The 23,988-nt window shown below is 53.5% G+C and overlaps 7 protein-coding genes across 7 annotated transcripts; 5 read left to right on the forward strand and 2 right to left on the reverse strand.

The window, feature by feature from the left end:
* Positions 1 to 1,072: 1,072 nt before the first annotated feature.
* Positions 1,073 to 2,055, forward strand: CGGC5_v005936 (uncharacterized protein; the record flags this gene model as incomplete). The annotated part of the gene is made up of 3 exons (XM_066151604.1): positions 1,073 to 1,127; positions 1,182 to 1,814; positions 1,889 to 2,055. 3 exons carry the CDS (start codon positions 1,073 to 1,075, stop codon positions 2,053 to 2,055), a joined length of 855 nt encoding a protein of 284 aa, XP_066009063.1.
* A 2,266-nt stretch (positions 2,056 to 4,321) lies between these two features.
* CGGC5_v005937 (uncharacterized protein) lies at positions 4,322 to 4,903 on the forward strand (the record flags this gene model as incomplete). Its single annotated transcript, XM_066151605.1, has 3 exons — positions 4,322 to 4,566; positions 4,623 to 4,751; positions 4,804 to 4,903. The coding sequence occupies 3 exons, from the start codon at positions 4,322 to 4,324 to the stop codon at positions 4,901 to 4,903; spliced, it is 474 nt and encodes a 157-aa protein (XP_066009064.1).
* A 2,198-nt stretch (positions 4,904 to 7,101) lies between these two features.
* On the forward strand, positions 7,102 to 12,014 carry CGGC5_v005938 (Transposon Tf2-6 polyprotein; the record flags this gene model as incomplete). Its single annotated transcript, XM_032021267.2, has 3 exons — positions 7,102 to 8,261; positions 8,303 to 8,448; positions 8,494 to 12,014. The coding sequence occupies 3 exons, from the start codon at positions 7,102 to 7,104 to the stop codon at positions 12,012 to 12,014; spliced, it is 4,827 nt and encodes a 1,608-aa protein (XP_031881878.2).
* A 1,239-nt stretch (positions 12,015 to 13,253) lies between these two features.
* CGGC5_v005939 (uncharacterized protein) lies at positions 13,254 to 14,200 on the forward strand (the record flags this gene model as incomplete). The annotated part of the gene is made up of 2 exons (XM_066151606.1): positions 13,254 to 13,472; positions 13,532 to 14,200. 2 exons carry the CDS (start codon positions 13,254 to 13,256, stop codon positions 14,198 to 14,200), a joined length of 888 nt encoding a protein of 295 aa, XP_066009061.1.
* A 3,910-nt stretch (positions 14,201 to 18,110) lies between these two features.
* On the forward strand, positions 18,111 to 20,151 carry CGGC5_v005940 (Acyl-coenzyme A oxidase 2; the record flags this gene model as incomplete). Its single annotated transcript, XM_066151607.1, has 6 exons — positions 18,111 to 18,237; positions 18,293 to 18,352; positions 18,408 to 19,379; positions 19,428 to 19,906; positions 20,038 to 20,054; positions 20,121 to 20,151. 6 exons carry the CDS (start codon positions 18,111 to 18,113, stop codon positions 20,149 to 20,151), a joined length of 1,686 nt encoding a protein of 561 aa, XP_066009256.1.
* A 359-nt stretch (positions 20,152 to 20,510) lies between these two features.
* On the reverse strand, positions 20,511 to 21,667 carry fdh-6 (S-(hydroxymethyl)glutathione dehydrogenase; the record flags this gene model as incomplete). Its single annotated transcript, XM_066151608.1, has 2 exons — positions 20,511 to 21,277; positions 21,355 to 21,667. 2 exons carry the CDS (start codon positions 21,665 to 21,667, stop codon positions 20,511 to 20,513), a joined length of 1,080 nt encoding a protein of 359 aa, XP_066009255.1.
* Positions 21,668 to 22,580: 913 nt separating this feature from the next.
* CGGC5_v005942 (uncharacterized protein) lies at positions 22,581 to 23,429 on the reverse strand (the record flags this gene model as incomplete). The annotated part of the gene is made up of 1 exon (XM_066151609.1): positions 22,581 to 23,429. The coding sequence occupies one exon, from the start codon at positions 23,427 to 23,429 to the stop codon at positions 22,581 to 22,583; it is 849 nt and encodes a 282-aa protein (XP_066009257.1).
* Between the last annotated feature and the right edge of the window lie 559 nt (positions 23,430 to 23,988).

Genomic DNA, 23,988 nt, shown 5'->3' on the forward strand with positions numbered 1-23,988 from the left:
TCGCCAGTGACCTAAACGCTCGTTCGTTCTCGCAGAAACCAGACATGAAGGTCCTGCGATTTGCCCCGTTGCCGAAGGCTAATCGCGGACGTTGACCCTGATCGCCGCGCAGGCAATGCGTCGCCTTCGGCTAACTGGAAGACAACGATACATCTTACCTTGGCGCCCCGTCGTTTCCGACATAACCTGAGGTACTCACGCAGATGATCCACTGCGTTGTTGGAAGGGGCTCATGAGTCAAGATATGTCCCGGTGGTATTGATCTTTTCGCCAAGGGCTGAGCGTGGGAAACAGTCATGAAGCTCAAGGGCTTTCAGCATATGCCATGAGCCCTGTCTGGGCCCAACCACAGCAATTCGCAACGAGTTCCGGGGCATTGAGGTCCACTTTCGGTGGCCCGGCGCACCAACGGCATAAACCATCACATCATCTCCTTGTTAGCAGGCGAAGATTAGCGGCGGCGTTCAAAGGACCCTGGTTTCCGAAAGGAAAAAAACAGGCAGGATGGAACCTATCCTCATTATCGAAGGACTGAATCGGCCGGTCTAGAGTTGACTTATCCTTCCACAGCTCATAAGTGGAGCGGAGAAATGGGGCAAGGGCAGCATCTGTCTACTGCGTAGGGAATTTTTGTTTGCGTGCTCCCCACACCCTGCCCCCTCGATGGACCCTGATTCCTGGGACCCTTGCTCAGACCCAGCATCAAAGAGAGAACCTTTGCCGTCCCCCATCCAGCAAAATCCGTCTCAGTGAAAGCATTACACGCGGCAATGTCGAGCATGACCAAAGAAGGAGCATCGTCGTTGACATCAAGAGACGGCTGAACGATGGGAGACCAGTGGTTTGACTGGACAGGTCCAAGGCCAGGTATAATAAAACGGCCTCCAACGTCCCCCCTCTTGAGTAATTTTGATTTTCCCGCGGTTCCAGGGTATGTCCGTTTCTACGGTAAGGACTGGCGCAACGTGAGGGACATCAAAATTCCCCAGCAGCCTCAAAACCCAGCAGACCACACGGGCCACGATCCCGTCTCGGTCGCAGAGACCTATCTTCTTTCTCCATATACGAGCCAATGGAGAGACTTACTCTGTCCTGTAAGCCAGAGAGCGTCACTAGCCAGCCAGGAGGTAAGAACGCATTCACTGTACTGGCAAGAAATCGCGAAAAGCTTACGCGTGGAGGCCTCGTTTCCGAGCCATCTCAGGGCCCTCCAGTCCTCTCGTGTGGGCGCTCTCAAATGAGCCTCCCACACTTGCGCGAGTTAGACATTTTCTGGCGAGGCATACCTCCAACTTCCATGATCTACTGGCCTCATCCAATCGGGGCTCGCGAAGGCTTTTTCGGGGATGCTACCCCCCAAGACCCGGCACCTGCAGACCGATTTTCCGTCGGCGTCCATTCTGGTGCAGCGGCTTCAAACCGACCACGCCGCCCGAGAAGCCGGCCCCACTGCAACGTCAAGTACACTGAAGAACAGGTCGATTTTATTCTGTATTCCTACTGCGATCTCGGCTTGCCTTGGAAGGACGTCGAAGCAAATTTCGCCAAGGCGTTCCCTGGAGATGCTAAGTCGGGGCACAGACGCAGGACCGGGGGCCTCCAAGGTGTCTATTACCGTCAGGATAGGCGAATCCCAACGCGGGAAAACCAGGCCGATTTTGATGGCAATAGCTATATGTTCCTTTCTAGGAGACACCGTCGGAGAGTGGGTAGAAAACCAAGCCTGCGAAACGGCCTGCTGGCCACGCATCCTGAGCGGGCCGTCAAATACGCATGGGTCTCAGATGATGACAAGCGACAGTGCGGCATCCTTTGTACGTATTTTCCTTCGGCCGTCGTCCAGACGGATACACTTTCAGGGTCGATTCTGACGACGCTACACGCACAGGTCGCAGCAGACGGCGGGCAGTCGAAGTCGCATCAGGAATGTCAGTCAACGCTGGACTGGCAAACTTGGCTAATTGTATTACTGTCGATGCGTTCTTGACGACGCCGCTGTTTGTGTCGCCACGACCTGCCAACCATAATCATGGCCACAATCAGCTGAACACCTGAACATTTCTGAAACCAGGAGAAAACAGCATCGTAGCAATCAAGATAAATTGCTGGGCAGCTTGCGTCATTCCCGTCCCCGTTCCACGACACGAAAAGCTGTTGAATATCTGCTCGGTTCCGGTCTGCCCTTCACCCTCGCGAGTAGTCATCCCGGTTCAGCCAGGGGCTGCCACGCTAGGACCAGGACTTCGCGACGAGGGGAATGATTGCTTCCAAGCTTCAACGCAAGGGTAGACAAGAGACCATCGAATGCCCCTCACCTAGAAAACTATGGCTTGGACAGTCTTAATTGAGGTAATGAATCCGGCGGCACAGCACCAACAGGCCTTATTTTCACACTATGTATCTACTAGTATGAGTAGGGAAACAGGACGGCGGCCGCTGTCCGGAGCAGGGATCATCCTTGTATGACTGAAGCTGTGGGATGTTATCAGGAACCAACATTCCCATGTTTGCTAGACAAGAACGCAATCAAGCGGGCGCTCCACCGCGTGCGCGCCGGCAGACCTTCCTTTCCCGCTGAACTACACGGCGATACAAGGCACCGTTATGGGACATAGTGCACCGCAACGGTTGAATAGAACGCAGCAGGCAGGTGCTTCACTCCAACATGCTCCTCTGACCGTCATTGCGCTACGGGCAAGAAACGGCGAAAACGCTGACGCGTCAAGGCATCGGTTCGCAACCAACTCCGTGCTGTCCTCGAGCATTCCCTACCCAGGTTCCCGCGCTTGCAGAAGCTGGGTCTATGCCCTCCAAGCCAACCGTCGACCTTCGTGGTCTACCCGTACTCGCCTCAGCCCACCGGGCCTCGCGGAGGGTTTGTGAGACCCGCCTCGGTCTTCTCCGCAGCCGACAAGTCCGTGCCACTAGCGGTTCCGCGTACCAAAAACCCCTTCCGCCTCCAACAGCGACGAGGTAATTACCAGCAAGGTCCCGGAGACCTGACGGTGGCTACTAGAGGCTGTCCTGTCCCATACTCAATACCGTCGTCACCCGCGCTGGCCAAATATTGTATTGATTTACTTGGAAATAGAATCTGCACTGCATGGTTAGGGTCATCTCTAGATATCCGCACGCAGCGACACCAGCTGCCAAGGGATATCTTCAGGTAAGGCAGTGGTGCTGGTCCGAGACCCTGCCGGATTCCATCGCGGACCCTGAGGACGCTGGAACCAGATTTTCGGAGTGGTCCGGGACCCTGCTCGGGTATGGTCCATCCTTCCCCGCCGTGTGTACACAGCGAGGACGCAGGATCATCCCAGGTCTGCCAGGGATTGCTAGGACCAGGGGTTCGCCGCGGATGGATTGTTTTCCCCCATCGCGAGGAGGACGGCAGAATGTCCGACGTGGAAAACCCTTGCCCCACCCTCTGTATCTCTGTATCTCCGGAAGTCAGTTCGGCGGCACAGCACCAACAGTACCATGTTTCCTATCCCTTGAACGTGCGCTAATACCATTCAGGAGAACAAGACCGTCGGCGTAACGGGGCGCAGCGATCGTCTCTGAATTCCTTGGGAGCTGTGAGACGGCACCAAGCACCAAGCACCAGGCACCAAGCATGTCCATGTTTGCCCCTCGAAGGAAAGCGTCGATACACGCCGTCTCCGCATGTTCCATGAATACAGGGCTGTGTTGGCACCGACATGCAGCTTTCAGGTGACTCGGGGAGATCAACAGCCCAACAAATTGTGCTTCTATTGATGGTGCCTTACTGACTCAGTTCCATGCGTCTTCCGTCTTTCCGCCGTGCCCTTGTGCCTGTAACCTCAAATTACGGCGGAAACACGAGGGCCTAGGTGAATAGCGAGCAGGGGGCACGAACTGGACTGGTCATGCATTGCACGGACACCAACACCGAGCTTGGGCGATCTGTCAGTCGGCCGACCACAACTCCGCGAGTCAACTGTGCTCGAACGTTGTTGGTGTTGGTGGGTGGAGCGTGATGTATGAGATATTCCAGTTCACTCCAACAACAACAATCAACCATGACGCCGAAGCAGAGCTTCCTTTCGACGCAATGATGCTGTCCTGTCCCGACAGACTGGTAACGAATGCCACTGGCACGCTTGAGGTCAGGCCGTGGTGCTTGAATCAAGGAACGCCAGGGCCCTCGAAGTGTTGCGCCGTTTTAAAGGCAAAGGAATCGCCTCGGTCGTATTGTGAATGGTCTGGCGTACACACCGGCTTTCGTGGTTTACAGCACCAAATAATTTCGCATTCTTCTCGCCGCTATCAATCTGTCTTCCAGCTCGAATCTGACATCATGTATCCATCTCAGCAACGCCCTCAACCGCTTGGCCAATCAGGCTACCCCCACCACATGGTCCAAAATCAGGCCCAGCACCATAGCGCCGATGCTACAAAACGGAAGGCCCGAGCTTTTGGAGGGCGCAGAGTGGCTTCCAGCAAGAGAAGAGGCCGGCTAGAAGCAGCGACGTCCAAGCGCTTGATGAACTTGACTCCAACCGACTCTGGCCAAGGTTGTCATCAGCCTCAGAACCTAGACATGTCGGTCATAGAAGCCCCAATCTAATCCACAGCCGACCCAGCACTAACATCTCTAGTCCCACTTCGTTGACGCCACTACCCCAAGAGCCTCAGATGGAACTGTATTGCCTTTTCGCGGATTTTGCTACCGATCTGTCCCAACGTTTAAAGCATACCGACAAAGGCCTCCAAACCCTCTCCTGGCAGTGAGTTTATTCGTCGTATCTTGGAGACCTCAAGTACTAACATAATGCGAAGGGTTGGCCATTTGGAACTTAAAGTAAAAGAATTCTCTGATGCAGCTCAAGCTACTGCGACCTTCATCAGATGGCTGGATGAGAATCAATGGTTTATTTAAGATCAGTCAAGCCGAACATGTGTTGATTTCATACATTTTCGCAGTATATTATCTGAAAAAGTGGGTGGCAGCTTTTCATGGAAACTATCGTAGACACATAAACATTTTCAAACACGTCTTGCAATCTCTCATGATAAAGTGATCACTTCTGACAAAATGCTTATGCAGGCTCAACTTGCCGGCCTGACCTTGTCTTATCCGTACTTCATACAGAAGAACAGTAGAGAATTGTCCTTGCCGACATCCTGACCAGGGTGCCTGAAACTTGTGGGTGATAAGGTTTCACGCCGTTACCATACTGTCGGGTCAAAGCAGGGGCATAAGCGCCACATGTGGGGTCTCATCCATGTCTTACAGAGAGCAAACCTGCAAGCGAGGGGATCGCCTCCGTAAGGGTCTTCCAAGGCAAATTTGTCAGCATACGATACGGGCCAACTGTCTCCGCTTGTGTTGTGAGAGAGAGGTTGGCGCCAGGAATTATGGTGGGTGTGCCCAGCCGACTGTCTCTTCCGGCCATTGACTTTGGACCAACAACGCAACCCGTGCAGGGCTGCAGGTCGTATAGGCGGCAACGGTCATTAACGATCCGTGGTGTGGGCCTGTGAATAGCCAGACGCCGCCAGTCTTCGCATCGCCTCATGCCTGCGCATCCCATTCGGATGCAACGCCAAAACCGCTTGATGACGCAAGACGTGACCGAGTCAGCACTTCATCATGACCAAAGCGTCCCGAAGGGGCAGGTAGAGTTGGGATGCCCAGGAACCCGCATGTGTCAACCGTCACGTGGGGCTCGCTCACCACTCACATCTGTTGCCATAGCATGGCACATGGAAATCATCACTTGCGCGACGAAAGGTTTTGGCCTTTGACCCGAGGAGTGCCAAGGGTCTCAAGGGCATTTGCTACCTTGCAACATATTCAGGACCAAAGCCAATCCACTCAGATTACAAGACCCACCAAAGCCCCAATAGCGCCGGAAAACACAGCTTGCGTAAGAAAATCTCCACTCGAGGTGGGCGCCGGCTGCTCTCCGCCATGCGGGCAAAAGGTTTATTCCGTCCACCTTGCCATGAAAACCAGTCCTACCTCCCTTTTGGTCTGTTGTTTCGATTTACCGCACGACTCACCATGTTTTGTCCCTTTTGGAGCCGACGAGACGATGGTGGGGGACGACGAAATCCGTGGGGAGCCGGTCAAAAGTAATGGCCGCTCGCTAAAGCCGCACGGAGCAGTGGAATTACGACAGGCTCGGAAACGTCATTCATTGTAAGGGGCTGGCCCCTAGGCTTGTTCAACGTAGAGGTGCCGTCGATTGACTATTCTAAGCTGAAGAAGGAAGAAAGGACTTTACAAGGGTAGGCACCTAACAGCGGTGAAGCAGGCCGGGTTAGGCGGCGTACTGCGGCAGAATAGTGGGTCCAACGGAGCCGGATCTCGGTAACTGCTCCGGCGAAGCCGGAGATATCAATCCGGGCTCTAGCCCGTGACATTCATTGCCTTTTAGAGGATGACCCACAACACGGAGAACCGCGAATCCATGAGAGCAAGCCTTGAGAATGGCTTAGAGATGGTCGTCGTTGCGACCAACCTGAGATACGGACCCTCGAGGACGCTACCCTATCCATACTTTGTGTGTCCTTTTCTTTCTCGTATGTTAGTTCACACCTGATGCGACGGATGCAAATATGGCATGCTCAAACGTAGCGGACGAGCCATGAATACGTGTTTATTCGCAATTTCTGTTTTACGCCACTGAATCTCAGACGCGCCCGCCTGCCTCCATCAGGGTTAACTTTGTCACGGGCTAGAGCCCGGATCGATATCTCCGGCTTTGCCGGAGCAGTCTCCGAGATCCGGCTCCGTTGGACCCACTATTTTGCCGGGGTACACCGCCTAACCCGGTCTGCTTCACCGCTGTTAGGCGCCTATCCCTGTAAAGTCCTTTCTTCCTTCTTCAGCTTAGAATAGTCAATCGACGGCACCTCTACGTTGAACAAGCCTAGGGGCCAGCCCCTTACATATTCTAAGCTCAACAACAAAAGCCGCTGCACGAAACCTCACGAGAGCGATACGACAGAATCGCTAGAGGGTAGCGCAACGAGAAGCCGCTATACGAAGCCTCACGAGAGCGATACGACGATTCGCTAGAGGGTAGCGCAACGAGAAGACGCTATACGAAACCTCACGAGAGCGGCACGATGGATCCGCCAGAGGGTAGCACAAACGACGCAATGAACGCTGAGATTGATCGCCGAATCAACGAAGCGGTCAACGCAAGCGTCCGTCCTCTTCAGGACCAGATCACGCAGCTCTTGACAGCTCTAAATGGGCTTATGTCACCGGATAGAGCAACCCCTACGCTGCTCGCGAGTAGCGTACCGACCCCGTCCACAGCCGATACGACTATACAGGCTCCGAGCGACGATACAGTGATGGTAGCCGAAGGGCGAAGAAAGCCCCTACCAAATCCCCCGAAGTTCACGGGAAGGCGCAAAGACTACCCAGCGTGGTCTCAGCAAATGCGCGATAAGATTAGCCTGGACGCAAGACTTATGGGGAGTAACGCCGAGATTTGGTACTACATCAACTCACGCCTCGACGTTGACCCTCAGCAAGTTGTTGCTACATTCTACGCCGCTGGAGGCCCTGGGGGCGAGCGGGAACCCTCTGAGTTCATGAGGTACTTGGACCGCACGTACAAGGACCCAAGTGCTACCTCCCGTGCAGCTGCTATGCTACGAACGATCCGTCAACGGGACGACCAGTCCCTCGCCTCCTTTCTTCCCCGATACGAGAGAATACTGTCAGAGGCTGGGGGAGCTAGTTGGGCAGACCAGGCGAAGATAACCCTCCTCGAGGGAGCACTTAGTACACGGCTCCAACAAGCCCTCGTTACTGTCGACCTTCCGGTCGATAACTACCATGGATGGCTCATGCGTGTACAAGACGTAGCTGCAAGGCTGGAGAGACTTCCAGCTATAACGCGCAGAAGCAGTTTGTACCGCCCTAGAGCCCCTGAAGCAAGCAAGCACCGCGACGACGACGGTGATGTGGTTATGACTGGCGTAAGCCGTGCGAGGAACAAGAAAGGAGCCCTGGAACCGCAGCGCCGCAGACGTTACTCCTCCTCGTCTGAGTCTGAGGGTAGCGAACAACCACAGAAGGATAGTCGCCGTTGTTACAACTGTAACCAGATCGGCCACATCGCTATATGGTGTCCTAAGCGGAAGCATTTTAGCCCTAGGAAGGCTAAGAAGGTTAAGAAGGTCAAGAAGGACCCTAAGCCTGAGGAGAGCAGCAACGATAGTGCTACAGAGGAGCTAGAAAGCTCTGGGGCTGAAGAGAGCTCGGGAAAAGAGTAACTCTAACGCAAAGTCGGGCGTTAGAGGCTAAGCCTAGTGATATCACAGAATGGAAGCAGTTTAAGCATCGCATGAGCAGCAAGTCAGCAGTGATCACTACCCGCATACACAAGGGCACTCAAGCAGACGCCTTAGTAGACACTGGGTGCAACCTATACGCCCTTGTCGACCACGACCTTGCCCGTAAGCTCCGCCTACCAATAGTAGACCGTTCTGAGCGGCTACTAGGCAGCTTCAGCGACTCTACAGGCGCTACGAAAGCAACAGGCGTAGTTGTCTTTAACCTTGAGCTATGCGGTTATGATGAGAAGATCTTTGCGTATACCGTACGTGGCCTTGGTGACGACCTATTCTTAGGGAAGCCATGGATGGAGAGGAACCGTATCCTATACGACGCTGCGGCGCAGCGTATACGGCATAGGAGGGGTGGTGTGGACCTACGTCTGAAAGGCGAGGAAGAACCAGAACGAGTACGCCAGATCAGGACCGCCCGCCTCCTCCCAGGAGCCCCTTTTGCAACGCTCTATAAGAGGGCACGACAACACACCAAAGGACCTACAGGATATGAAGTTCGAGCTATCAGCCTAGCAGACATACAGAAGGCTCTTGCGAAGAAGACTGAGAAGGCAGATCTAAAGGCCCTCCTTCCGCCAGCTATACTAGCTGAGTTCCACAAGCTGTTCCAACCTGACGAAGCCGCCAACCTTCCACCGCATCGCCCTGGAGTCGACCATAAGATCCCTATTAAACAGGATAGTAATGGTAACGAGGCCGTACTACCATGGGGGCCGCTCTACAGCATGTCACGAGAAGAGCTTCTCGTTCTCCGTAAGACCCTGCGAGACCTACTAGATAAGGGCTTTATCCGCGCTAGTAGCTCAGAAGCATCAGCCCCAGTACTGTTTGTACGCAAACCAGGTGGAGGAATACGTTTTTGTGTTGACTACCGCGCCCTTAACGAACTTACAAGGCGCGACCGATACCCTCTTCCCTTGATTCGAGAGACGCTACGGACTGTCAGCGCTGCTAAGTGGTTCACTAAGCTAGACGTAGTAGCAGCGTTCCATAAGATCAGGATCGCTCAGGGAGAGGAGTATAAGACAGCCTTCCGAACAAGATACGGGCTATTCGAATGGCTAGTTGTCCCTTTTGGGCTCACAGGGGCCCCCGCCACGTTCCAACGATACATCAACAGCGTGCTTCGAGAATACTTAGACGACTTTGCAACAGCGTATATGGACGACGTCCTGATCTACTCAAACGGCTCACGACAAGATCACGAAGCAAAGGTTAAGCTAGTACTACATAAGCTAGCTGCCGCAGGGCTCCGATTAGACCCCCATAAGTGCGCATTCTCCGTGAAGACAGTCAAGTACCTTGGGTTTATCATAACAGCTGGAGTTGGTATCTCTTGCGACCCTGAGAAACTGAAGGCAATCAAGGAATGGGCTGCGCCAAGGACGGTCAAGGGAGTCCGAAGCTTCTTAGGATTTGCGAACTACTACCGAATCTTCATCCCAGCGTACTCAGAGATCGCTGGACCCCTTATAGCTCTTACGAAAAAGGGTGTCCTATTCTGCTGGGGCAAGGAACAGGAGTTGGCGTTCCAGGAGCTTAAGAGGATTTTCGCAGCTAAGCCCGTCCTACATCAATTGGACCCCGAGCGGACAACCTATGTTGAAGCTGATTGCTCTGGCTTTGCCCTTGGGGGAGTACTCTCACAGGAAGACGAGCATGGTAGACGTCACGCAGTAGCATACCACTCGCAGCGGTTAAACGGCGCCCAGTTTAACTACCCAATTCACGACAAGGAGATGCTGGCTATCATAAGCTGCCTACGACAATGGAGAGCAGAGCTACAGAGCGTTAGCCGCTTTAGGATCTTATCTGACCATAAGAACCTGAAGTACTTCATGACGAAGCAGAAGCTTACGGAACGGCAAAGCCGATGGGCAGAAGAGCTATCTCAGTACAACTTTGAGATACAGTACCGACCAGGAAGTGAGGCAGTGGTTCCAGACGCACTCTCAAGACGTGAACAAGATATGCCTACGTCCCCCAACGACGAGCGCGAACAAAGCCGAATCCTCCAGCTCCTTCCAGAGGCAGCCCTACTACCAGCACGTATACAACGCATAGAGGCAGCACCAGCGATGCTTGTGTTTACCGACAACGAAGAACTACAGCAACTCTGGGATCAGACTCAAGGACAAGATGAAGTCTACCAGCAGGCTTATGCTGCAGTGAAACAGCAAGAAAGAAGCTTCCCTCCTAGCCTTAAGCTAAAGGTCCAGATCGCCGAGTGTGAGATCGACAATGGTAACCGACTACTGTTCAGAGACCGGATCTGGGTACCAGGTAGCGAAGACCCTGATAGCGACGCGAATACGCTACGTACTTATATCGTCCAAAGTACCCACGACTCAGTACTTAGCGGCCACCCTGGTAGGGATAATACCCTTGCGTTAGTTAGTAGACGTTTCTACTGGCCTGGTCAGTCGCACCAGGTACGACGCTTCTGCCGCAACTGCGATGGCTGTGGGCGAAGCCACATCTGGAGAGAACGCCGCAAAGGGCTTCTAAAGCCACTGCCGATACCACAGCGTATACGAAGCGACCTCGCTATGGACTTTATTACCGACCTCCCGCTTACAGATAAAGGCGAGAGATATCTTTGGGTGATTATCGACCGGCTAGGCAAAGGTGTAACCCTTGAGCCTATGGAAAGCATGGAAGCTGAAGCCTGTGCTGAACGATTCCTCAACTGCCACTTCAGGTTTCACGGCATCCCTGCGTCAATTGTGAGCGATAGAGGGAGCAACTGGACAAGCCGCTTCTGGCGGCAGTTCTGCAAGCTGCTAAAGATAGAGCAACGGCTTAGTACCGCCTACCACCCACAGACTGATGGAGGCCCGGAGAGGATGAACCAAGAGATCCAGGCCTACTTGCGCAACTACGTTACCTACTCGCAAAAGGACTGGGCAAATAACCTCCCAGCAGCTCAACTAGCGCTCTGCAGCCGCGATAACAGCGCTATTGGTATGAGCAGCTTCTTCTTAGAACACGGATACCACCCAGAGCCCATCCGGGTTCAAGAGGCAGACCCAGAAGACCGTCAGGGCCCTCGCGAGGACGTAGCACGTAAGCTAGTAACGAGACTTCAGGACGTGATGGATATGGCCCAATCAACCCTCGCATCAACGCAGCAACGCTATGAGGAACTGGCCAACGCGAAGCGCCAGCCTACAGAGAGACTGGAAGTGGGCGACAAAGTCTGGCTTCACATGGGCCATTACAGATCTCCCAGGCCTTGCAAGAAACTGGATTGGCTACACCATAAGTACACAGTCACAAAAGTTATCTCACCATACGTGGTAGAGCTCGATGTACCAACAGCTATATACCCACGCTTCCACGTGGATAACCTGAAGCGCGCAGGCAACGACCCCTTACCTGGTCAAACGCTAGACGACGAGCAGCCGCCACCGATCATAGATGACGAAGGCGAGGAAACCTGGAATGTGGAGAGTATCGACGCGGCTACCTGGAAGCGTCGAGGGCGCGGGCGACGCCGCGAGGTTCTGGTTAAGTGGGAAGGGTATGCAGAGAGGACTTGGGAGCCTGTTGAGACGCTCCAAGGGACAGAAGCAATGGAGGCTTACGAACGCCGTTATGGCTCCGCGATGGAGCATGATGGAGACCCAGCCTTAGCGCCGCGGGCGCGCCGCCGGAGGGGAGCGGGGGGGTGATGTCACGGGCTAGAGCCCGGATCGATATCTCCGGCTTTGCCGGAGCAGTCTCCGAGATCCGGCTCCGTTGGACCCACTATTTTGCCGGGGTACACCGCCTAACCCGGTCTGCTTCACCGCTGTTAGGCGCCTATCCCTGTAAAGTCCTTTCTTCCTTCTTCAGCTTAGAATAGTCAATCGACGGCACCTCTACGTTGAACAAGCCTAGGGGCCAGCCCCTTACAAACTTGTCCATATTCAAATCCTGATATTTGATAATATTATAAGCGTTAGCCACATTTGTCTACGTTCTATCACTCATAAGCTCACGTTCTAGAGAGAGCGCGGGCGATGCCAGGCGACAAAACAGTTCGCAACGTGAGATGTAGAAGATTGGCTGCGATGCAAAGAATAATGACGAGCCAAAACGCAGTCATGATGCGAGAAAGAACCGGAAAGCAGACGTCGAGACCAAACAAGACGTTCAAGCGAATGAGATGTATATGTGAAAGGTACGCAGATTTGAGAAGTTGGACAGGGTGCAGAAGAGAGAACGATGGGGTGAGAACAAGGCAGTCGAGGCTAATCGTCGAAAAAAAGGGTGATTGGGACGAAAGCGCCGACAGGCACACCCGGCCATGGCAGGTGCATGGCACAATAGGGGCAAGCTTTGCGGCGTAGACCAACTCCCAGCCAACAGTGCTCGGCAACGTTCGCGGTCCAGCCGACCAAGTCAGACCGTGGCCGTTCACTCGGACGACGATGGACTGCGTTCCCGGCCTCGAGATGGCGTGACTGGGGCCTGCCTTCACGGCTCCAATATGGCGTGGCTGGGGCTAGAATCCGTGGTCGAGATCTGGTCGGGTTTGTTTGTCTCTGAAAAATTCCAGGCCCGACTGGATCACATTGCAAATGAGCCACTTCTGGCTGGATCTGCGGTCTTCTTGGACCTGGTTCTGGCTTTGGGTCAGGAAACGGCTCTGTGTGGAGTTGCAGGGGACGGAGGGGCTGCAGGAGTTTCCGAAGAGCCAGAAGAGCATCCGCGAGCCATTTGTCGCTGTAGCGATACTCAGGAAAGCCCTCTGATTAGGCTCTATCAACAAATGGACGCCCATGGACCCGAGGACGCCCTCGCTCTGGTTTAAGGCCTTGTGTGAGAGCGCCACAGTACTGCGCTGCCGTCCCACATAGACGGAGTCAAAGCATGCGTCAACCTAGCAGGACACATTCATAGAGAGGCAGTACAGGACCGACGACGCCATGGCCGGCGCATCACCAGAAGAAAGACTCGACATCTACGACAAAAGAGCCAAGGACAAGGTCCGAAAGTCCGGCAGCAGCGCCCAAAGGAAAGTGATCCAGATAGGCGAAATCGGCCGGGTCTTTTCAGCTGTCGTCTACTTCAACCCAACCTATGGACGGCTGGATGGAGCCGTGCACCTCCCCGAAGGCCAAGACATTCCGGACTTGAACGGATTTGTAAGCAGCGACGCGAAGCCGCTTTTGGAATAGGAACCGCTGACGCAAAGGTGCGCTAGTTGGCTGAGCTCCTCAACGGACCCTGCGGCGCGGATTCAAGGCACGACCCACAGCGGGCTCAGACGTGCCGTAGGCTGTCTCAGAGCATACGATTGAGCAGCTTCCCCATGCACGACAAGATTGCCGTGGATACGCGCAGCAGTGCGATCGACGCTGCCGCAGATGCGAAGGCAGACGTCCCCAGAGCCGACAGCATCAACAGCACTAGCGCTGCCCGTATTGGTGATTCGAACACCAGCGATGACCGAACCCTGCGGGCACCTAGAGACACCAACGGGAGGATGCAATCGGACTGGCGCATGGCCGACGACTCGGCCGCCCGAAATGCGAGCCGGTATGTTGGGAAGCATGAGGTCCCGGCCTGCGCCTGCGCGGAAGGCGTTAGTGGGGTCGACAGGGCCGCTGGCATCCTCACGGCCGATACACTGCGCGGCTTGGACATCCCGGAAGCTGGGAGCAAGGTGCAGAGCGGGCGGCCCGGCGACGTCTCCGAGTGGGAAACGATCCATGCCCAGAACGTGGGAGCTACGACAACGCAAGCGGCGGGCGCTGGTCTCTCCAGGACACAGGCGGTCAAGGCGGCCCAATTGCGGCGTTTCCTGCGACAGGTGTCTCTGCACATCCGGCAAGGAGCGGTTACCGCCCCACCGGATCGCTCATCAAGCTAGATGGACGGGATTGTGACGGTGAAATTGCTAGCGATAAAGGCTCTGCAGAGCGTCCGCCAGGAGTCCTCTAGTTTTGTAGCAAATGGATCGTTGCTAGGATGACTTGTGTATTTCTTGCTGGGATTCCCGGCGACTAAGTCATGTCCGCTTGGTGCATACTAGACGTCGGGGCATGTGTTGTATTTAGGAGGTTAGACTAGCTTCAAAGCGCGTTACCTAGGAGGCAAATTTCACATGAGATTGCGCGGACATCGGCGCTTATAATTAGAATTATATTGCTTTCAAAGTTGCGTTTCCCAGCCTGTTGATAGCGAGTAGGGCATACGAATAATCGTTTAGTAGTTAACGCCTGCTTTTGTGCTGCTTATGCTAGAGAGATCCGAGGAAATTGATGTAAGGCTGGCAGCCTGCTCCTCAGCTAACACGCTTTAACGATTGCATAACATTATCTTTTTTTTGGTACCCAGTCTCATCAGCACACCTGAAGCAATAGCATAAGTTGAATCCGACTTCAACCATGCCTGCGTCTTTGAGGCTGTCCGTCTGAGTGAGTTCAGCTTCCTTGCGACAGCGCATACAGCGGACCTTGGTGACCGTTGGCACCAGCATGATGAAATGTGGTAGATAGAGAGCTGCTAGGCATGAGACAGAGTGTTGTAAGAACAGGTCAACTGCTTGGGGTATACGTACATAGTTTACGCTGTGTGACTGCGGTACTATGAAATGACCAGATTATATTTTGTTAAGAACTATTATCAACTTCGATGCTATCTAGAAGTGTTTTACAATGTCTAATCCCTTTGGTGTAAGAGCTATATATACTCCTTAATTATCATGATTTATTAGTACCCTAGATGTGACAGTGCTGCCGAGAGCCAATATAGTTCCCGTCTGGCAGATTATGGAAATGAGTCCAGTAGCTGCGATAGTTCTATTGTTCAATTCGCACAAGCTTTTAGAGATCTATACACTAAGGGGCACGGAGTCAAACGTCCCCATTTGCTATATTCAAACCCCACGAAAGGCTAGGTCACTCACACTTCACCCTACTGACGTTTCGCCGTTCGGGATGAAGCTGAAGGCCCCTCGCTAGCGTGGAAGTACGACGTACGAAAATAGTCACAGCACCAAAGATGCACCTACGGCGATACTGGTCATAACGGAAGTTGCGTGATCTGTGATGGACACTAAAAATTCGGGCCTAGGGAGTATTGCACATAATGGTGTTGAAGGCGACCGATATCCTTTGAGTAGTTGTTTAGACTGTCCACCGACTGCTGTCATCTGATAAAACTAAGTAAACCAACTAACTCAAAAAGCGCAGCTCTTCTGAACGCCTGCCCACCTCACCATTACGTCTCTGCACTGGCTCTATCCCTCAAAAGGATAGGTTCCCAGGTGGCACCACGGGGAGGTTGCAGAGTCCGATGTTTCGCCACCCAAACCAGGTATAGTTTCGTTGGCAACTACAGGTCCAGCGGATTCAAGAAACGTAAGTTGTCTGGCCTCGTTGGGAATGTGCTTCAACGGCTCCAACAGAGACTCACGGGCTAGCCTCGGTAGGGAAGGCCCCAACGGACAAAACAAACGCATGACAGGCCCAGTCCAGTTGGTAATGTGCCTCAACGAGTGATCATGATCTGGCCTCGCAAGACAATAGTCCAACGGATTGAAGAAACACAAGCCAGCTCTAGCTACGTAGGGTAAACCCTACCGGATTAAAAGAAACAGAACGCACAACCAACCTGGCGTCGATGGATGGAAATCCAACGGATAAAACGCGAACCAGAATAGCCTCGTTAGGGAAAGGCCCAACGGATCAAAAAACAAAACACGCAACCAGCCTGGCCTCGATGGATGCAAATCCAACGGATCAAAAAGCGAACCAGACCAGCCTCATTAGGAAAAGACCCAACGGATCAGAAATGAAAACGCACAACCAGCCTGGCCTCGATGGATAGAAATCCAACGGATCAAAACGCGAACCAGAATAGCCTCGTTAGGAAAAGACCCAACGGCATCACTGTACGGCAACGTCAAGACTGTATCGACTAGCACTCAGTGATGGGGCGGGACTGGAAGCCCAGCCCGACGAGGAAGATATTCTCCAACTTCGGCGGTACCAAGCAGGCCTACTTATACATTTTTCGTCCTTGCCGTCCGTCCCGTCCTTCTGCCGGCTGGGTGGGCAAGGTCACTCATTGTCCAATGACATCACCATCTTCCACTCTACCCTGCAGACAACAAACATTTTAGCTACCTGCATGGTTGCACCCAGTGCTGTGGTGGGGCGAGACGTAATACACTACATCAAACTTGTGGATTTCGAACGATCAAACACCCTCAATTAGCTCTTCATGAGCGGGCCTAGACGGGGTCTAGAAGACTGCGTAGACGATAAGGCCACAAAATAGCTAGAGGTCTGGGCCTGTGTTGTTGGAACGAGAATGAATCCAAGAGTGGTTAGTTGAGCATAAAGGAGACGAAACTAGCTCCTAACAGTGTACCTAGAGCGCACATGAAGATCCCTGCTAGTCTTAGGTACAGCCACATCTAGCGCTAATTACCGCTCGGCAAGAGCAGGCCTCCACAATCATGTTCCGCACCGGCAAATTAGGGGATTCTTTCCTCCCCCCATCCCCCATGTTGTTTGCAAGTAGGCTGAAGACAGTCAGACCACAGAGAAGCTGCCCACGTAGGCATACAGTATGTAACTGGGCTTAAGATATGATAGAGGAACGTATGTATTTGACCATTGAATTGACTATTGCCAGATGAATTGGCCATTGCGTGCAATGGCTTGACTAATCTAGCTATGGGCTGGCCCTCAGGCCTGGGGCCGAGTTCTGTCTTGCAGCTGCTGATATCCCGTCAACGAGCTGGAAGCATTACCGAGATAACTCGCTTAGCGGAAAACCTGCCCCACGCCCAACCGCGCCGAGCCACCTCGTATCAGCGTGAGGTAGCTCTTTCCAAGTCTTCTAGCGTACAAATTATGTTGAATACTATTAACGTAAGCAAGACGCTTACTGCAGCGTATAGGAAACATGCTTACTAGTAAAAGTGAACGAACCGCTTGACATAGCTGAACAGAACCAAAGGCGTGCTGCATCAGGAATTCCAGGACTGAACTGATGACAGAGAGGCCTTAGTGGAAGCAGGGCCATCATCTCTGTCATTTCCGTCTGCAGGCAGCATCATTTGCTGTATCTTTCTAGCTATCCCTGAGACCTCTAACTTCAAGGCGGCCTCTTGATCAGGATTCATCGTGCCTCGAAGCGTGTACTCTGTAGTGGCTCTCCAAAGATCCGCCGCCAACTGGCGAAGCTTTTGGCAGTTTTCGATGGATCTCGCAGTATTCATGATTCGGGTCGTGGGCCACGTTAGCGAAGAGAGACGACGGCTGTCAAAAGAGGACAAAGACGAAAGTGAGAAGACGCTTGTATCATATGCTATGTACTGTATGTATACAGTTGTGAAACGGTATGAATTTATGGCCTTTCTGGAGGGAGTATATATATATATAGCGACTGTAGAATGATGTGCTAGGAACCAATGACGCTGAACAGAGCCAGATCTGATGCCTCCAGATCTTACGCCTGCGTCTGCATCTCCAGCTACACCTAAGGCGAGAGCTACTAATAGCTCTGCAACGACTACGGCCTCTAAGTGATTTTGCGTGTGAAGAAATGAGTTAAGTCTGGCCCTGGTACATAAGACGAAGCTGTATTTCTTTTTTTTTCTTATGACACCAAAGGTTTTGTTATGGCCGCAGCACCAACACCCCAAACCATAAATCCATCGTGTTGGCATCAGAAACTGTTTCTTTGACGCTCCTCTTCACACCCTTCTCTGGTGGCAATCTACACCGACTTTCTCCTTCAACGCACGCCTTCTAGTCTTTTTTGCTATGGACTTCGACACGTCGCTTTTCCTCGATGGAATCTGGGATGTCAGGTGGGAAAGTCGCTACGAGCCATCTTTACCCGCTATCTCGCTACACTACGAGAGGGCGAGGGCATTATGCTTAAGTCGAGGTTCGGAGTATAGATGCGCCTGTCGAAGAAAGAACGCGTGCTGAACACAATCTAGGCCTCACGCTCAACGACATTGCCGAGCTATCTCCACGATTCTGGGACTTCCACTTCGATCGTATGTCGCTCTTACTAAAACATGGTGTTCACCAGTCTAATGTCTTACCTGGTAGCTATTTCATCCCGGGACATGACGGCCTTCATCATCGCAACGATCCACCTCAACTTATGTGTCGGCACGATTGCAAGGTTCTCGCGCGAGCGACCAGACCTCGAAGCCACTCTCGACGAACTGTTAACCTTCAAGGCTTGTGGGGAGTTCATGTTGACGGAGTTGGGCCATGGCCTCGACGCCCGGAATCTGGAAACGACTGCGACGATGGAGGCCGACGGGTCCTTCACACTCAATACACCGACCACGGGCGCTGCCAAGGCGATGCCTCCTACGTCGCCGTTGGCCGGCATGGCCCGCGTCGCTGTCGTTTTCGCTCGGCTCGTCGTGGGTGGAGATGACCGAGGGGTGAAGCCTTTCGTCGTGCGGCTCAACGACGCCGGGGGCATGTGCGACGGCATTGAGTCGCGTGTGCTTCCCATTCGGCCTGGGACAAAGCCGCTGGACCATTCCATCACGAGCTTCCGAAATGTGCACCTCCCGCCTGAGGCCCTTCTTGGGTCGGCAACGCGAGCCAGCGACGAACGAGAAGACTTCCTCGCTCAGATCTGGAGGGTCTCCGTCGGCACACTTTCCCTCTCCATAATGGGCGTGTCTGCTATCAGGGTTGCTGGCTGCATTGCCGCTACGTACAGCCAGCGTCGTCTGGTCGGAGACGTGAAAAGACTACCCATCATGCAGTTCAGCACACAACAGCGACCGATCCTGAAAGCATTGGTGCACGGTGAAGTGTTGCATGCCTACGCCAAGTGGAGTGTCGGCGAGTTTATGGACCAAAGACACAACGTAGACGTACGCAGAGGCATCGCCACCGCCTTCAAAGTCCTCGTCGTTCGGTCGTCTCGTCTTCTCTCCGAGCTGGCTGAGCGATGCGGATGGCAGGGCCTGTACGCGCATAACCAGATAAGCGAACTGGCATCGACGTTCCAGGGAAACTCTGTGGCTGAGGGCGATACCCTCGTTATCAGTATCCGTAAGTCCGCCTTGGACCACAGTCTGAGCATGTCCTGACATCTCCTAGGTCTTGCGTCCGAACTCCTCCTTAAGAGATATCGTCTCCCACAGGCGGCCAACCCGACAGCACCCCTTGCGCTCTATGAGAACGGATTGCTCGAAGAAGTCACGGACGAGGTGGCCCTCGCTTCTGGCTCATCGGGCAACTTGAGGGGTGCGTCCTACAACGACAGCGTTCTCCCCCGATGCAGAACGATCGTGGAGGCAATCGGGCAAAGAATGGCTTACGAGGCCGCCAAAGCGCATGGCAACATTCCGCCCGAGGTGCTTGATCTCTTCGAAAAGTCTTGTATCCAGGAAGACCCCAGCTGGTTTGTCGAAAACGGTCTTAGGACCCGCTGCGCGTTGCAGAATAGCGAAGATGAGGCATACCGCAATATGTTGCCTCTGCTGCCCTCTTTGATGAAGAGAGCCAAGGCGGCAGCGTACATCACAGCCCCGTTAGTCAGGGAGACGGCCATGGAAGATTTCATTCAAGGACTGCCGGTGTTTAGGGCTAGTCAGGACGACGTCGTAGAAGGACGGAATCCAAGGTCAAGGCTTTAAGTTAGGAACGAGATCAACCTGGTTTCCCGCTATATCCTCCGGTCGAATACGCTTCATGTGTAACGTTGCAGATCCGCTGGTCAAAAATGTGAGCTAACAAGGCGCAATGATCCTTGAGGCTTCTCTTGGTGTTGTTGATTTGACAGCGGTCCAGCCGTAAAATCGTCAGCAGCAACCATCTGTAACCTTCAAATCCAAATAAGACATACCTTCAACGGGTGCCATTTGATCTTCAGATTGAATCTAGCCGGCCCACCGAGTTCCGTCATATTTCTCACAAGAATGTGTCACAACACTGCCTTTTCTCTCCCAGTTACCACAAGTTGCTAGAGAGCATCCTTCATCTGCCCTGGGACTAGGTTGAGACAAAATCAATACCTCATGGACGTTCGTCACAAACAATTAGCTTTTTACATTGTGCTATCACCCAACAACTTCTTTTCCCAACCTAGGCTCTGAGTCTTGAAGGAAATTCGCATGTATTGTGCAGATCGTTGTAGTTGTCCCTACGTACATACTAAAAACCTGACGTAACTAAGTCGCCCTACTCTGGGAAGTAGATGGCTACCTTCGTCTCCTTCTTCCCATTGAAGCGGTCGTAGTACTCTGGCACATCCTCAATACCAATAACCGCGCTGATCACAAAGCTAGGATGAGCTTTGCCGCTGTCAATGAGGTCAATCAGGTGGGGAGCGTAATCCTTCGGGTCCACCGCTCCCGTTCGAAAAGTCAAGCCTTTGCTGAAAAAGGTCGAAACATCGAAGGGGATCGTGGGCGACATGACACTGCCGTACGGTGCCCCTGGAGAGCTGTCCTGCGACTTATACACTCCCAGCTGGCCAATGCCTCCTCCGAAGTGGGCCACCTCGATCATTTGGCGCACGACGACGCTCTCGTCCATCTCAAGGCTGGAGTTTAGCGCCTCCATGCCGACGCAGTCTACGGTACGCATCACCCCGCGTGGCTCACGAGCCAGGATTTGGGCGACGGGATCCCGCTTTGCGAAGTTGATTGGGATGGCTCCTATGGAAGCCGCAAGCTCGAGTCGCTCCTCGACGTGATCAACGACGTAAACGTCAGAAGCCCCACGCAAGATGGCCGAGTAAGCAGAAAGCAGCCCGACAGGACCCGCTCCGAAGATGGCGACAGAATCGCCAGCCTGGAAGCCCGTATAGTCAATGCCGGCCCAGCCCGTAGCGAAGATGTCCGACACGGTGAGGTAGTCGTGCTCGATTGTCGAGTTGGTGGTCTCGTGAGTCAACGGGATGGGGATCAGGTTCGTTTCGGCGAAAGGAACGCGCGCGAATTCAGCTGCGCATCTTTAAATCAGCACGCTGGATTCTGGGCATATGCGTGCCGAGATGGATGCTCAGCCGGACTACACTCACCTTGAAGCCCGCCAAGGCCCATCTCACTGTTTCCAAAGCCGAAGTATTCTTTAGCCGTTGGCTCCATCTCCAGGTGATCCGCGGATATAGTGTCCGGGATGATCACGTAGTCACCAACGGAGAGGGAAGACACAGCGTCGCCAATCTCCGATATATAACCGACGGCCTCGTGGCCCATTGTCAATGGCACCGCGCCGCCCATGTAGCCGCGATAGATGTGCAAGTCGGATCCGCACACGGCCGACGTCGTCACCCGCACAACAACATCGGTCTCATTGAGGATGCTTGGCCTGGCTATATCTTGCACAGTCATTTCGAAAGGATTGCCATGATAAACGACGGCCCGCATGGTCGCGTTCAGCAAGGAAGCATCAAGAGACATGCTTGCTTCGGTCAGGGGCTGTTGGCGCTTGGGCTAGCTTGGATCGGGTGATGACGTGTTTCGTGTGTGCTGCGTGATAGTTTGGATGTTCTGTCTTGCACGGCGGGAATAGATGGCATTTGAAGGCAATAAGTATACAGGCAACTGAGAGTGATCATCTGCATTCCATTCTTCATCGGCGACCGTCCTGTTTGTTGCTTTGCCACGCTGCGGAGCGATCCAGACTGACCAGGAGGCCCGGCGCACGCCGGAATCACCCATCATCGAAGCGGCGAAAGTGAATCGCAAGCAGCTAGTGGTCACGCCAAGAATGCTCCTCCTGATCTTCGTCGTATGGTGGAGACAGAGGCTAATGTGGCTCAGGGCGAGTTCTAGATTCACTGGGTGGACACAACGTTACGGTGAAACCTGGGAACTACAACATGCTTTGCAGGGATGGAAACGCCCCACATTGAAAGAGCCAAATTTGACCTCGATGTGCATAGACATGGTCAGTCATCGTGGATATTGTGAGCAGCAATAGGATGATCAGCTTCAGGCCCGGCGCCAGAATAAACGAACCTCAAGGCGCGCACCTCCAACATGCCTCCGTCACAGCGCGTATAGCGCGCAATCTACCGCGCGAATGCAGCAGGCATCCGTTGACTTTGCTGGCAAACAATGAGATCCCTAGCCGGCAGCACTGTTAATCATCGTTCAGGATTGCGCAAGCAAGAGACCGCCATATACTCTGGCACAACCTCTCCCCCTGTATATCGACCTATCAACATGAGAACACAACATCGTAAAAGAGGCGGCACGACTGACTAGATCACATGGCCCACGCATCGACAGCCGCTTCATTCTATCTTTCTGGGCTTAGTGGAACGTATTCTGCACCAGGAGCGAGCCTTTGGTTCTGGCAAACGCATGCGTTCATGTCCTTGACAGCCACCTGAGAGACTCCTGCGCCGTACAAACCCGCCTCGGACTCTCGTTTGGCCTTAGTCCTGTCAATGGCCGGAGCCACGGATCCCAGCATCATTTTTTGACCGAGCATCGGGCCCGGCCCGCGAAGCAAGATCTGATCCGCGTCCAGGTGGAGATGGCTGATGATGTCCATGCCGGCTTGCCCGAGGTCGTCTAGCTCTTTCCACTGCTGTCCGCCTTTGCCATGGGCGGACCCGAGAGATATAAGCTGCATGGTAAACAGGTCCTGGCGGAGGGACTTTTCGGATTCCTTTACGCGCCTTGCCAGCGGCACAAACAATGCTCTCCAGTGCTTCTTGATGTTGATGAGCGTAACGTTGGGGATGCCGTCCGGCACAAAGCTGATGGAGATGGTCGGCGTCGCACCGTTGTCGCTGGTCAGGCTTGTCTCAGCAACTTGGGCTTGTAGAATAAACTGGGCCTGCAACTTTGATACGCCGGCCGCATTCAAATTCGGGGGCTCGCTTGTGATTCTTTCATGCATTTCCACGAACTCGTCCAAGTTCCAGACTTTGGCGAACGCAGCGAGAGCGGCAACAATCTCTGGCTCGACTTGGTTGTGGACGTCTGCGTCGCCCAAATCCCGGTGCCATCGCACACTGTCGATGACGGAGCTTATCCGGTGCTCGGCGGTTCTCGGTTCTTCGATGTATTGATGAACGCCTGCCGCCGGCCTACTGTCCCATAGATGGATGATTTCGGCTTTGGATCTGGCTGCTAGCATGTTGAGATAGAGCTTTTTCTCTTCTTCTGCGTCCGCATCGTCGGAGGCGGCAGACAAATAATCTAGACATTTGACCAGTACTCGAAGCCCATGAACGGTCGCCAGCTGTTGCATATGACTCAGTAGCCTGGCCTGAGCGTGTCTTTGCACTCTATCGAGCATGTTGTTATTGATAACATGGACAACAAAAGTGAAGCCGCGAGACTTTCCACCTTGAGCATGCCAAGGTCGCAGCACGCGGCACGCTTCACTGTGATCATTGTGCGAGTATCGAGGCGGATGAATAATGGGAAGCGGATAATGGGTGGACGGGTCTTGGCCTACATCTGCTTCGGGGCTTTCTGACGGCCTTGAGGGACTGCAACCCATAATTACAATTTACAGCGGCCACGGCTCTGAAAGAAGTCGGCTGGCTAGCGAGGAGACGTTGTCGCTTCTAAGGTGGCTCTACATATTTATACAAAAGCCAACGAGAATCGAAGATGACCCCTGGCTGGGACAGCAATAAGCGGTGTTGCATGTTGAGACACTATTGGACGCCTTAGCTCAGCGCCGGGGG

The sequence above is a fragment of the Colletotrichum fructicola genome, assembly GCF_000319635.2.
Source record: "Colletotrichum fructicola Nara gc5 chromosome Unknown KSG_Nara_v1_contig03, whole genome shotgun sequence".
NCBI classification, from domain to species: domain Eukaryota; kingdom Fungi; phylum Ascomycota; class Sordariomycetes; order Glomerellales; family Glomerellaceae; genus Colletotrichum; species Colletotrichum fructicola.